Source organism: Acinonyx jubatus, chromosome E3 (genome assembly GCF_027475565.1).
Source record: "Acinonyx jubatus isolate Ajub_Pintada_27869175 chromosome E3, VMU_Ajub_asm_v1.0, whole genome shotgun sequence".
Taxonomy (NCBI): domain Eukaryota; kingdom Metazoa; phylum Chordata; class Mammalia; order Carnivora; family Felidae; genus Acinonyx; species Acinonyx jubatus.
In genome coordinates this window covers 18,891,349-18,905,827 of record NC_069398.1, presented here as the reverse complement: position 1 = coordinate 18,905,827, position 14,479 = coordinate 18,891,349, and the positions used below count along the sequence as shown (strand labels likewise).

General features: G+C 54.1%; 1 protein-coding gene across 1 annotated transcript; it reads left to right on the top strand.

Annotated features, from left to right (window-relative positions):
* The first annotated feature begins 5,585 nt into the window (after positions 1-5,585).
* On the top strand, positions 5,586-10,626 carry LOC113592412 (zinc finger protein 764-like). Its single transcript, XM_027051516.2, has 3 exons — positions 5,586-6,295; positions 6,448-6,561; positions 7,345-10,626. Exons 1-3 carry the CDS (start codon positions 6,100-6,102, stop codon positions 8,256-8,258), a joined length of 1,224 nt encoding a protein of 407 aa, XP_026907317.1. The 5' UTR covers positions 5,586-6,099; the 3' UTR covers positions 8,259-10,626.
* Positions 10,627-14,479: the final 3,853 nt, after the last annotated feature.

Genomic DNA, 14,479 nt, shown 5'->3' with positions numbered 1-14,479 from the left:
CCACTGGGAGGTTTTAAGTAGAGTGTCAAGGTGAGGTGATTTGCAAAGCCATTCTCTCCCCTAAGAATGGGCTGCAGTGGGACAAGCAGAGTGGAAATGGAGAGTAGCAGAAGGACCAGAGGTAACCACTGAGAGTTAAAAGGACAGGACCTGTCTGTGGGCTGGATGTGGGGGCTGAGGCATCAGAGGAGCCTGGAATGATGATAAGGTTTTGGCTGAGTGAGGAGGTGGATGGAGGAGCCAGTTCCTGGGGGGGCCCTGGGGTGGGGGGTGGGGGCGACCACAGGGTGGACTGCAGCATTTTAGAGCTGGAAGGGAGCGCTTGGGAGCTGGTTCCAAAGTTTAGGAAGCTGTGGGTGGAACAGGTTTCTTTGCTGAGGAGGTGTGTGGGGAAGAATGCTTGTTCTTTCCAGAAGCTCTCCTGTAAATACTGTTCCACAGAATACGCTCTGAGAAAGGCTGAGGCCCGGTCTTAAAGACCTTATTTAAGATCACACAGTTGAATTAGGGGCAGAGGTAGGCTTGGAACCCAAACCTCTCGATTTCTCAGTGGGTGAGCCTGCTCTTTTCACTACACCAGGCTGCAGTGTCGGATGGATGGGACAGGCAAAAGCTGGAAGCCCAGATACCAGCCAGGTGACCCAGGCCCAAACCATCAAGGGCCTAAGCAAGAGGAGCCCACTGGTGACAGCTGCAACAGAGTGCCTTTTGGGAAGCCTGTCACCCTTCCTCCAGAGCAATTTCACATACCTCCTAAACACCTGAATGACACACATATATATTTTTTGCCCTGACATGACCCTTAAATGCAACCCTTTTACTTACTTTCAATACTTACCAGAACCTGTCATTCTTTTCCTCTTTACATTTATATGACAGTATGGAATTGTACATGCGACCAGAAACAGCCCTTCTGCCCTCCTAACCACCTCCCATTACAACTGCATCTTGGTCACCTGGCTTGAAACCCTACCTCTCTCTGGTTGCTGAAGTTGTACGTTCAATTGTTTGAGGCATTACGACATGAGTTCTGGAGTTAGGCTGCCTGGGTTTGAATCCCGGCTTCACCACTTACTAGCTGTGTGGCCTGGGGCAAGGTCACCCCTTGGGCCTCAGCTTCCTGATCCAGAAGGGCACTTATCTTTGAGGGATTGTAAGGGTTAAATGAGTTAACCGGAGGAAGCACTTAGAACAGTCTGGCATACAGTAAGTGACCAAAGTAACATTATTGATGTCTTAGTCTTTATCACAGAACCCACTACAGCCCCTGTACAGGCTGCCATTGTTCTCTTAGAGGAGCCTGGGCTTGGGAAATCCGGGAGCATCTTCAACTGGAGTATCAAAACAGTTGAGGGGCGCCTGGGGGGCCGACTTCAGCTCAGGTCATGATCTCACAGTCCGCGAGTTCGAGCCCCACATCAGGCTCTGTGCTGACAGCCCAGAACCTAGAGCCTGGATCCTGCTTCAGATTCTGTGTCTCTCTCTCTTTGCCCCTCCCCTGCTCATGCTCTGTCTCAAAAATAAATAAAAATATTTAAAAATTTAAAAAACAACAGTTGAGCCATGTCTTTCAGTAACTCATCTACTTTTTATACAGTCATCACTTAAATGGAGAATGCTGTTCATTTTCAGTAGGTCAGCAGGGGTCAGTACATTCAAAGTCTTCAGCTGCTTTTCTGGAACAGGCCTGGAGGAAGCAGGGCGAGATGGTGGAAGAGGCTCGAATTTAGTAGGAGTCTCAAGACCTGGAGTCACTAACGGGTTGCCTGACCTTGGGAACAACTAGGTTTGTTTCCTCTTCAGTCAAATAGCTGAATTCTAAGGCATCCAGAGGCATCTGGCCCAGTGTCCTCCGTTAAAGACACAGCAAATGGGGCGCCTGGGTGGTTCAGCCGGTTAAGCGACCGACTTCGGCTCAGGTAATGATCCCACGTTTCATGGGCTCCAGTCCCGTGTCGGGCTCTGTGCTGACAGCTCGGAGCCTGGAGCCCGCTTCGGATTCTGTGTCTCCCTCTCTCTCTGCCCCTCCCCTGCTTGCTCGCGCTCTCTCTCAAAAATAAATTAAAACATTAAAAAAATTTTTTTAATAAAAAAAAAAAGACCTAGCAAATGTATGGAAATAGCACAGACAGGCTATATCTGGAGGCATTTAAGAAACGGTGAGGAGGCGTCACAGAATATCATGCTGTACCTTGCAAATGAAAAAATTATTTTTGAGCAATGAACTAACTTGCTAAACATAATCTTTCTTGTAAGACCGGAATAGGCCTTCTGACCCGGATTGGAAGAAGGTCGCCAGGCCGGCAGCCCCTAGTCCTGGCCCCTTTTCCCTCCGTAGGACCCCTGGCCGCCACCGGCGCTCACGCACCGGAGCCTCTTCCCCTTTGCCTCGCCAAACCGGAGCACAGACGCCGAAGCGGCCACGGCCATCTTAACTATGGGCAAGAGGGTCTCCCAAGAGAGCTGGCGGAACAGAAGACAACTCGAGGGTGGAATACACCAGGTTATTACCACCAGACCCATAATGACGCTATTAAATGCTTCGCTCTAAAACTGGAAGTCGCTGGAGTGCCACCATCTTTTCTGAGGGCGCCTTCATTTTCTAGGACCTGGGACCACCAAGTTCGCGTAACGGACCGTTTCTCGCCGTCCTAGAGCGGCCCCGCCGAGGCTACTTCCGGCCGCCTAGGCCCGGAAGAGCCCAGCTCCCGGGAGGTGGAATCCCGGGCGTCTCTCCTTGGTGCGTGGGGGTGGGGACCCCGACTCCGTCCTTGGCCAAGTTCCCGGCGCCCTGCTGAGGTGCCTGCTAAGGCCGGTCAGGAAGGAGGAGGGGAGAAAAGGCCGAGGGCTGCGAACTTTGTGAAGGTGGCCTCGTATTTTCTTCCCCGAGGAATGGGGATGTCTCTGGCCCGTGCCGACGGCCCTGTGCCGAAACGTGATGCGGGAGACCTACACCTACTTGGGTGTGCTCCGTGAGGTCTGGTCGTCCCGCATCTCAAGGGAAGGGGGCGGGTGAGATGCGTAAGTCTGGGTGCCAGACTCGCCCCCAGTTGTCCCCTAGGTTGGGTTCCTTTCCCGTGATCCCCGCCAGATCGGCCTAACTGAAACTTATAACTGATCCTCTTCTGCCCGACACCTCCAGTGGCTCCCCAGGACTTACGCAAAAAGTTCAGAACCTGTGTACCATAGCGTGAAGGCCCGTGGCATGCTAATCTCCTCTTCCAATTCAAACCCAATCTCTCCCTACAGGCGAATGATCCCATGGGTTCCAGCTACATGGAATCTGTGTTTTGGAGGACAGACATCTAACTAGATGACCCTAATGCAACATCTTTTGTGAGCGCTTCTGTCTCAGGCAGGAAGACTCAACTGCAGCTTTTTAGCTCTATAGCTCTGCCTGAAGGTCTCCCTACTGCGCCCCGATAGCTAATAGGTGACATCTCTCTCCCTCAGTGTAAATGTAGAGCTTAGTGTAAACTTAGAGCAGGAATCTTATCTTGGTTCACCAACGTCTCCAACACCCAGCACATCTAGAACAATGCCTGCCACACAAGAGATGCCCAATATGTTTTCTTTAATGAGTTGTTTCTTGAGTGCTTTGGGTTCTTCCCCAGGACTCCCAGACTCCAAACCAGTCCTCATCTCCTGGGGGGAGCAGGAGGCCCAGCTGTGGGGTTTAGATGCTCAGGATCCCCAAGAGGATGCCAGAGAGAAAGAAGGATGAGAGGTGGGGGTAATGTCTCAGTTCCAGCTGGAAGGGAAAATGTTTTGTTGAACAAGAAACACCATCTACATGTTCCTTACTACTTTTTGCTGACCTGAATTTATGATTACCCACTGGAGACTGGAGTCTTGACCTTCTCTTTCTCAATTGACTGTGGCATCCAGTGGCCCCATGGCCAGGTCACAGTATGAATCATCCAAATTCTGACAGTGGCGGTGTATGAATTAAAGCTTAGGATGGAGGCCGTTCACCTTTTTGTCCCCAGGTGCCTGTACCTTGTAACAGCTGCTCCTCTGGATGAGGGTGTCTCTTCGGGTCGGTTTCAAAGTAGAAATGGCCCTGACTTGTGACCCCCTCGATTGTGACCAACACAGTCTAGGTGGGTGCTTCCAGGGGCTAGGTACCTATCTGCAGTTGTGAAGGTTGAGTAGAGTTTGAATCTACTGTGTTTCACAACAGCCACTCAGAAAAATGATACATTTGGAAGGGGCCAGCAGAAGGAGTCTGTTTGGGAGATGTCATGAGCCCCTGGGGTGAGAGACACTAGCTTGGCGTCTGAGCCTGTGGCCAAGGGTGTCTGTATGTAGCCAGGCCTTTCCCAAGCCCCAACTCTACGCCCAGCCTCAGTGTCTGCTACTCACACAGCACCCTGCACCAAGTGCAGGCATGATTTGCCATGACCTTTCACCTGGAGAGGGACCCTGTGCCTGCAGCTAGTGTGGCCACTCCTTCTGCCATAGCTAGTACCTTTCATGCTCCCTGATGACTCACACAGGCAAGCTGTTTTATTCCTGTCTCCAGTGTGGGAGGTACTTTAGTCAGAGAACCACCAGGAGACCCCGGCCTGGTGCCATGGACCTCAGGGGCTGACATGGGTGTGAATCCTGCCCTGGGTTCTTCCTCAGGAGCATCCAGACCCCTCTGTGGGTTTTCAGCACTCCCAGAACTCTTCTAGGCCTGTGTGTGAGAGGCACCACCATGAGCAGTGGGCACTGACAGATGAGAAAACCCCATTAGTCTTATGGAAATCTGTTTTTTTTTCTTATGTCCTTCAGTGGTGTGAGAGGCTAGGAGGAACTGCGGCTCAGTCGAGTCCCTGGGCAAATCTGCATGCTTACCTTTTCCAGGCTTTTTGTCTTTTCCTTTTCCCCTTTTCTGTTGTGATCAACTCTACTTGCCCAGCTCCTCCGATGTGGGGAGATGTGTCCACCAGATACAAGGTGTTGGGCGCAAGGCTCAGGGAGGCCTCTGGAAGGAGGCAAGCAGAGAAAAGCTCCAGACTAGACCCCAGACCTGCTGAAGGGAAGTGCATTTCCATGAGGTGTGTGAAATGCTGTGATTTAGCTGGAAATGATCAAAGTCTTCTTAGGGAAGGGTATTTATGAAGGCAAATAGGGACACAGAGTAAGCTGTCAATTAAATGTGTGGAGGGAGGGGGGTTCAAGGTAGAAATGATGGAGAGAGTTGGTGCCGTTTGCTGTGATAAAAACCCCAAGAGGAGCAGGTTGGAGGACCAAAGGGATGAGTTCAGTTGCAGCCGTGACTAGTCCAAGGTGCTAGTTAGTGGGACATTCACGCAGGGCAAGGGCGGCAGGAGGCTCTGTGATCAGGAGCTTATGAGCCAGGCTCCAGCTGGAGGTAAACAGACGTTCGAGAGGCCTCCTGCAGGGCAAGTGGGGGAGAGTAAGCTTGCAGAAAGTGGGTCCTTCTGACCTTTTACAGACCCTACCCTACTCTCCCCCAGCTGCCCCCACCATCTCCTGAAATAGAAGCTCCCAGAACATCAGGCTCGAACAAGCGTGCAGGAGAGAAGGTTCTCTTTTACCCACTACATTTTTCTCCTTTCAACATTCGGAAAAGGCTGCTGTCATCCAGTGACGGGTGGAAACCCATTTAGGAACGTGGAATTCACAAAGGCAGAGCGGGCAGGGTCAGGCCGGACCTCCCGCCGCGCCCGTGCCTTCTGCAAACCCTGGCGGGGCTGAGACTGCGCCTCCCGGCGCGACGGGTGCGGGAACCGATGCGGGGCAGTGGTGGCCCGCCGCCCCTCCGTGGGCCGGGCGGAGCGGGCCGCCCTCACCGGCATTTGTAGCCGTCGCGGCCATTTTGGCTGAGGGCTCGAGGACAAAGCCACCTGGAGACCCCGGGGGAGGCGTCATCTGGGCACGGTTGCGTAGGAGCAACGTTCGCGCGGCGCGTTGCCGCCATTTCTTTCTGAGGGTCTGTGTCCCTTCGGCTGGCAGCTCTTGGTCGTTGGCCAGCGGGGTGGGCCCTCGAGGGGCCGGCTGCCGCGCTCCCGGCCTTCCGGCCCTCACCCCGGCCCAAAGGCTGCTTCTGGCGCGGGAGGCTCCCCGGACCCCGGCCCGGCACGTTCCATGGCGCCGCCTCCGGCCCCGCTCCCCGTGGGGGAACCGGACGCGGCCGGGCGCGGGCGGAGGAGGCCGGGCGCCGTGTGCTTCGCGGACGTGGCCGTGTACTTCTCCCCGGAGGAGTGGGGGTGTCTGCGGCCCGCGCAGCGGGCCCTGTACCGGGACGTGATGCGGGAGACCTACGGCCACCTGGGCGCGCTCGGTGAGGCCCCGCCTGCTCGCCTGGGCCACCTCCCCGCCCACCCCGCCCGGCCTCCGGGCCGGCTCGGGCAGTAGGAGGCCCTAGGTCTGGGAAGTCGGGACCGCAGGGGGAGGGCCTCCCGGCAGCGTGGGGTTTGCGTTCTCCTCCCCCAGGGTTCCGAGGCACCAAGCCAGCCCTCATCTCCTGGGTGGAGGAAGAGGCCGACCTGTGGGGCCCGGATGCCCGGGATCCGGAGGTGGGAGAGTGTCTGACGGCAGCAGACACAGGTGAAGTATTGGGTTCTGCGTCTCCTGGGACCTCCTCTGGGCCTGACCCATCCTGCTCCCCTGTGCCAACACCTACCCTGCTCCTCATTTTCTTCCCTGAATTGCTTTCCCAGCAGAGGTTACCATGCCGGCCTCTGCCTAGCTGCCGGGTTCAGCCCAGTCCTGCTGGGCTGCAGGACCCTGCCTACCTGCCTCTCCAGCGAATCTGTGCCCCTCACCACTTGTTGGTCCCTAAGCTCTTTTGAGCTTCACATCATCCCTCCTGCCATTTTCCTACCCTCTAGCTTCTCTGCCGCCTTTTGTTTCAGTTTTCTTTCTTTTGGTTATATTTTTGTGGCATCTCCATTCTCTTGGCTTCCACTGTTTTCTTTCTGCAGTTCATCCTTGCACCGTATCCTGTCCCTGTGTACTTGTCAACGCCAGCCGCATTCATCCCTCTCTTGTACTGTTCCTGCTGCCTGGACGGCATCCTTAAACATCCACTCCTCCTCCGTGATCCAGCAAAAATGTCCTCCCCTCCCCCATTTCCCTAACTCTGAGGTAGAATGTACGGTGCCCTGTTCCTTCCTTTTTTGTCTCTGCGTCTTTTCTGTCCTCTGCAGCTCAGGAAAAGGTGTCACTCTGAGCTTCCCCACCTGTACTGAGCCGAGTCCCAGAGGCAGCAGTGGTGGGTCCAGAAGGTGGCTCTGTATCTAAGAGGCTTCTCTGTCACCATTTGGGGTTTGGCTTTAAGGACCAGGACAAGCCAGAGTCTGAGCTCTCTCTCCCCTTACCTCCCAGCAGATTCCAGAAACAAGGAAGAGAAAGGACAAAGAGAAGGGACTGAGGCACTAGAGAAGATCCTCTCTGCGGAAGCTCGGCCTGCTGGGCTGACGACTCTGAAACACCCTTCTGCTGGGCTCCCTTATGGCTTGGAGCAGCCATCCAAGGCACCTCGCCGGGGTCGCCCCCCACTCTGTGCCCATCCCCCTGTCCCGAGGGCAGACCAGCGTCATGGCTGCTACATGTGTGGGAAGAGTTTTGCCTGGCGCTCTACCCTGGTGGAGCACCTGTACACCCACACGGGTGAGAAGCCCTTCTGCTGCCCTGACTGCGGCAAGGGCTTTAGCCAGGCCTCCTCTCTGAGCAAGCACCGGGCCATCCACCGTGGGGAGCGGCCCCACCGCTGCCTGGACTGTGGCCGGGCCTTCACCCAGCGTTCTGCCCTCACCACTCACCTTCGGGTCCACACAGGCGAGAAGCCCTACCGCTGTGCCGACTGCGGCCGCTGCTTTAGCCAGAGCTCTGCCCTCTACCAGCACCAGCGGGTCCACAGTGGCGAGACTCCCTTCCCCTGCGCGGACTGTGGCCGTGCCTTTGCCCACGCGTCAGACCTTCGGCGCCACGTGCGCACCCATACGGGCGAGAAGCCCTACCCGTGCCCAGACTGTGGGCGCTGCTTCCGACAGAGCTCCGAAATGGCAGCCCATCGGCGTACCCACAGTGGTGAACGCCCCTACCCCTGTCCTCAGTGTGGCAGGTGCTTTGGCCAGAAGTCAGCCATGGCCAAGCACCAGTGGGTCCATAGGCCTGGTGCTGGAGGGCACAGGGGCCGGAGTGCCGGCGGGTTGCCTGTGCCTTTGGCCCCTGGCCAAGGGGAGCTGGACCCACCTGTGGGCTTCCAGCACTACCCGGAAATATTCCAGGAGTGTGGGTGATGGTGATGGTCTGTAAGATGGCAAGGCAAAGGGTGAAGGGTGAAGGTCTAGGCATTGCCTGAGGCCCAGGATTAGCTCAGGGGCTTGAACCTCTGTGGCAGCTCCAGGGAGGTCACAGAATTCTGGACAAGAGGTGGACCTGAGGGACGAGGACCATCTTATCTTAGGCCTTCACAAGCTTGATCTGTTGACACCTTGCTCCCAGATTCTGGAAGCCCCTTTTGCTGAGTTAGGGCTGAGGTAAGCACTTCCACAAGACATCCACTGTGGGGGAAGAAAAGGCCCGTTTCTCAGCCTAGACGTGTCAAGAGGATTGAGGTAGAAGAGAACTTTATTCTACCCGTTGTCTTTTTACTGCAGGGCTTAAAAACTGATGGCCATGTACTGAATCTGGCTCGCAGCAACATTTAAAACATTACTTTTGGCCCAACCAGCATTTTCAAGTGTCCCAAATTCTTGGTTAAGATTTAAAAGGATATTGCACGCAAAAATTCAGGTTTCTGGGCTCTTTTGAAAAATCCAAAGATTTGGCAACTTGACCTGCGCTCCCACGAAACCTCAATTGGCAGGAGCCTAGGAGCAGCTGTCCAGCACGCCCACCACTCCATGTCACCTCCTGACTAGCATCAGCTGGCACTTGTCATTACTTGTCCATGCCCCTGGGTAAAGCAGGCCCTCTTTATCTGGCATTTCCCCCTCATTTTACATGACCTCTTGGTTTCCTCTAGTCATTTGAGTTTGCAAACCGGTGCACAGCATTCATGTTCTCCTGAATCAGGGATGCAGGTAGCATGTATGTGAAAGCGTGGCAGGAGAGAAGTAAAAGCAGGCTTTATTTCAGATGTTTGCTGTATCACATTCTCTGATTTACAAAGTACTGTCTTGTCCATCAACTCATTTTGTCCTCATAACCACCCGAGGAAGGAACCATCTTGCTTGGAAAGGACAGTCCAGGAAGAGGCTGTCAGGATTGTATATTTTGCCCCAGACCGAGTGGTATCTCTGTCAGGCCACGGTAGGACTCTCAGCTGACTGGCAGTTCCTGGGTTTGAAGAGGAAGGCTCTGAATGTGCCCTCCAGTCTTTCTCGGGTCACCCTGGGAGAGCCCTTTTGCTCAGGCTTTAAGCCACCCTCGAGCCAGCAAGGAGGGCTTCGTCATCTTTTTGAACTGGAAGGGATCTTGGCTTTTCCATCCTTTTTTCATCTGGGGACTCTGAGACTGGGGGAGGCCAAACAGCCTGTCCAAGGTCACATACAGAGTGATATTCCAGGGTTCTTGGTCTACAGCTGTCTTGACCACAGCACTCCTGAGTTCCTTGCCAGTGTCTCAGCCAAGGTTCTGGAGGCATCTGCTCACTCCCTATAATGGCTCCCAAGCAATGACCTGGACTAGGGACAGAGGAACCCAGTATCGGTGAAGCCCAGGCACAAGACGACTGACAAAACACACATAGCAGAACAAGGCAAGAGAGAAACCAGCCCAAGATGAGAGTTCCAGGGCAAACAGAAGCAAAGCTTGCCTCTTCTCCTTTTTAAGTACTGCCCATCATGAACAAAGGGGTCAGGCCAGGAACATGTGGGATTAGCAGCCTAGGGACCCGTGCTCATCTTTGTTCCCAAGCTGTATCACCTGTGACTCCATTATCCATCTACTACCAGTTCCTCTGTGGTCAAGTCCAGCCTTGCCCAGGTGATGAAGCAGCCAGCCAGGAGCGGACCTGCCTCTGGCCAGGATGACCCTTCACCTTCACCTCAAGGAGTAATACCAGGGTCTTGTGTCTTCTGCTAGCCTGTATGCACTTGCTTTCTTCACCCAACTCAGCCCCAGTCGTGTCTGGCCTACGTTAGGAAGAAACCAGATTTGTTGTAAAGGAAGAGGTAGAAAATTTGGTGAAAAGACACTGTTCAGGTGAAGTAATCAACCGACTTGATTCCAACTTAATCTTCAAATCGGACCCCACCAAGACCTGACTTACCCTAAATTTTACTGGGAGGATTGGCTCATGCGCCACCTTGTCACAAGGGGGACGTGAAGTGAAAAGAGCACCTTGGCAACAGGAGCTACATTTGTATCAGCTTTTAATTCCCTAGAGAAGCCGGTGTACAACCCTTCCCTTGCCTAAACCCTCAGCACTGCCTGGGGAAAGCCCAGCCTGCAACACCAGTTGTCAGCTCAGCTTCAAAGCCAGATCTGGACCCTGCCCGCAGCTTACCAATTAAAGGTACCATAATTGCTACTTTCTCTGAGTGCTTTGAAGTTTGCAAGGCTTGCTTAGGGGCCCAAAACCAGACCCAGCTCCTCTGCTTCCTGCCTTTGTGACCCAACGTTCCACCATTTAATCTAATTAAAAAAATTTTTTTAAAAACACTTATTTATTTTTGAGAGACAGAGAGAGACAGCACAAGCAGGGGAGGAGCAGAGAGAGAGGGAGACAGAATTTAAAGCAGGCTCCAGGCTCGGAGCTGTCAGCACAGAGCCTGACACGGGGCTCGAACTCACGGACCGCGAGATCATGACCTGAGCTGAAGTCGGCTGTCTAACCAACTGAGCCACCCAGGCGCTCCTAATCAATTTTTTAGTGTAATGAAATAACTTATGGCTCAGCTTCACTCTGTTCTCAGCTCCTCATTTCTTGGCATGGATACCGCCACCAGGGATGGAGCTCCCTTTTCTCTCTGCTACCACAGGTCTTTGAGGCTCAGAGCCTGAACAATTTAAGCCAGGAAGACAGTTTTCCTAGGGCTTCCTGGTGCATCAGGAGAAATGCTTGTCTGCACTGGACAAAATGAGCCCCATCCACGTAGCTAGAGTGAAAGGTCGAGGTCATGACCACGTGACCCATTGCTAGCTTGTCCAAGGCATGTAAAATAAGGACAAGTATTGACTTGAGCTTTTAAAGACCCCTAAACAGTTTTGAATGTTTATGTGCATCTTTCTAGGAACAGGATGTGCAAAGATGTTTACAAGCCAAAGAAGCAAAAACCTGCTCTAGGGCAGTTTTTTTTTTTTTTTAATGTTTATTTATTTTTTGAGAGAGATGGGAGTGCGAGTGGGGGAGGGTAAAGAGGTGGGGAGACAGAATCCAAAGCAGTCTCCAGGCTCTGAGCTATCAGCACACAGTCTAACACAGGGCTTGAATTTGTGAACTGTGAGATCATGACCTGAGCCGAAGTTGGACGCTTAACTTAGCCATCCAGGTGCCTCTATGCCAGAATTTTTTCAAAATAAGGCCTTTCTGCCACAGAATCCCATGCAGTAACTTTAAAATGTAGCTTCCTGGGTTCTGTCTCTGGCCTATTGACGTTTATTTATTTTTGAGACAGAGAGAGACAGAGCATGAATGGGGGAGGGGCAGAGAGAGAGGGAGACACAGAATCGAAGCAGGCTCCAGGCTCTGAGCCATCAGCCCAGAGCCCGACGTGGGGCTTGAACTCACGGACCGCGAGATTGTGACCTGAGCTGAAGTCGGACGCTTAACCGACAGCCACCCAGGCGCCCCAGTCTCTGGCCTATTGAATCAGAATCTCCTGGGATGGAATCTTATGCCTGGTAACGATGTGCTGAGCAAAACATTACTTTCTAGCTGCTCTTAATTTTGCAAAATGTGTCAGGTCAGAGGATGACCTAGCCATATACAAAGACTCCCATTTTCTTTGTTTGTCCCAAAGGGGCCTGTGTCATGGCTGAGCTTTTCCTGGGGACCTGAAATCTTGAAAATACAGGGGCATCTCTTGTAGCATCTGACAGAAGGCCTCTTAGAGGGCTTGTCTGTTGCATGCAGGGAAATGACAGTTCACGCAGAAGCCCCCTCACACTGAGAAACTTTGCTTGGGTGTTGGCCAAGTTGGCTGGACCATAAGCCTTGGCCGCACAGTCAATAGCTCTGCCCCAGTGCTGCTGCACACCAGGGATGATGCTGTGGACAAGGTGCCCCCCCCCCCCCCCAATTCAGGACACACACACAGCTCTTCCTCACCAGGGCACAGTGATAGAATAAGGTCTGTGGACTCCTGCCTTGGATTAGTTGGTGCTGGGTCAAGTTGGAACCTGCATCAGAGGATTCCCTGTGCTTAGAGCCTCTCACTGCTATGGCTGGTAGCTTCTCAAAGGTCCATTGCATGGATAGGACTGGTACTGGAGGAGCCTACCGGGAAGTCAGCCACTCTCACTCTAGGCACTAGTAAGACTGAATTTCCATGGGGAAATGCTGGTGCCAGAGGAGCCTGAAGCCCTGGCCTGACTCCTGCTACACGTGGGGCTTGTGGAAAGTATAGGCGATGGGACCACTTCAGAGCTGTGGCTGGAGGCCGCGCCACACACTTTGCAGGGAACAGCTACTCTCCTGTGTAAATTTTCTGGTGGGTAAGCAGCTTGGCGGTCAGAGAAAAAGCGTCTAATGAAGGAGACTTGTTCTCATTTGTGTGAGTGCGTGAGTAGTGTATTCTGCCCACGTGGACCATCTAGTGCTGGGCGGTGTGAGCCATCCTTGCCAAAGGCTTTAGGATAGGTGTGGAGGTGGAAGCTGTTCCTCTGGAGGGGAAACTACTCCTGCTTTATTTCTAGGAAGATAATTGTGATTCTACTTGTAAGCCTGCTTTCTCTAGGCTTTTACCGCTTGGAATTCTCCAGATTCTTGTTCTCATCTCTTTCAGGAGAATAGAAGATGCCATCTTTCCTCCTAACCACTTTCTTCCCTTCATTTGTCTGAGAAGGCAACAAGAAAACACAATCATGGCTCCTGATCATGCATACAGGGAGAATTTGGCTCATCAACTGTCAAGAACACTACCAAAATAGTTTCAGCAGCAAGGGTGAGAGAAAAAAAAAAGGGACAAGCATTGGATCCTATGAAGTTGTCTTTCCAGAGTCACTTTTTCCTTGATTCAGAGCTGCACGTAGGGCAGTGTTCCTCAGGTTCCCTTCCTCTACAAACTTCTATCCCAAGTCAGACAGGACTGGAGAGTTCTTAGCTCCCTTAAAGGCCAGATGGTTCTCTCCTTCTCCTGAACTCCATCACCCTCACGTGGAAGTAACTCCCATAGGATCCCTGTCTCCCTGTGAGAAAATCCAGGAACTAGGGACTAAGGATCCCACTTCAGGGAAGGTGGAAGGGAGAAGCAGGTGATAGAAAAGAAAGCCGCCTCCTTTCTGCGGGAGGATCCGCCAACTGGCCCTGTCAGCACCAGAAACGTGTGGGAGAAAGGAAAGTGCTGGGAAAGGAAGTATGCGGGAGACCGGGGTGGGAAGGTTGTGTGTCTCCAGGTCCCTGGCTTTCTTCAAAAAGGCGAGACAGAATGAAAGGTAAATAGGGGCGGGAAAAGTTCTGAAAGCATACGCCCGACTCTAAGGCAGACGCCAAGCGCCTCCCACTCAGCCCGTTGGCGCTTCTGGCCGCGGGGGTAGGTGGAGCCAGCCTGCGCCCCCTCCACCCAATCACAAAGGTGCCTCGCGTTCCCTGGCGACCATGAGTGCCTAGCAATTGGTGTAGAGGGAGGAGGCGGGACGATCGAGCTCTACCGGCCAATCACTGTAGTCCCTGGGAGGTAGAGGCCGTGTCTCTGGAAACCGGAGGCGGGGCTGTTTCCCTGGCAACGATCCTAGCCCTCCTGGAGGGGGTAGGGTGGCGATTAGGAGGAACCGAGAGGGGAGGGGGCCAGGAGGAGTCGGGGTGGGCGCGCTGATGTGGAGAAGTAGAGTTCGGGTTGGGGGTGGGAGGGAGGTCCCAGACTCAGGAGCACTAGACGGGGAGTCCGTCCAGGTTCCCGAGGCGCGGCCGGAGCTGACCCTAAGGCCCGAGAGGGGAGGGGAGCTAGACACCGCCCCCGCTGGCGCCGGGAAGCGTCGCTCCTTCTCGCTGACCTTGGTCTCGCTTGTCGCCTCGCCCTTGGCCACAGGCACTGACGGACGCAGGGCTCTTGAGACGGATAGATAGGCTCCTGGATGGACGGAGACCTAGGGCACAGCACACAAAGTGCCCCAGCCTTTCCCGCCGGCTCCAGGGCGCCCCGTCATCCCCCACCTCAACCACGGGGGCCATCCAGCCCAGGGTTAATGCCAACGAGTTTCCACCTCCAGCCGCTCCTAGAGAGGCCGTGGCGCTAGCCAGCGGGGGAAACTGGCCGCGGACGGACACTTCCTGTGCGGGAGGGGGAGGGGGTCGGACAGCCGCAGCCCAGCCCGGGCTGGGGGGCCAGACGGCGGGGTCGCGGGCGGGGAGCGA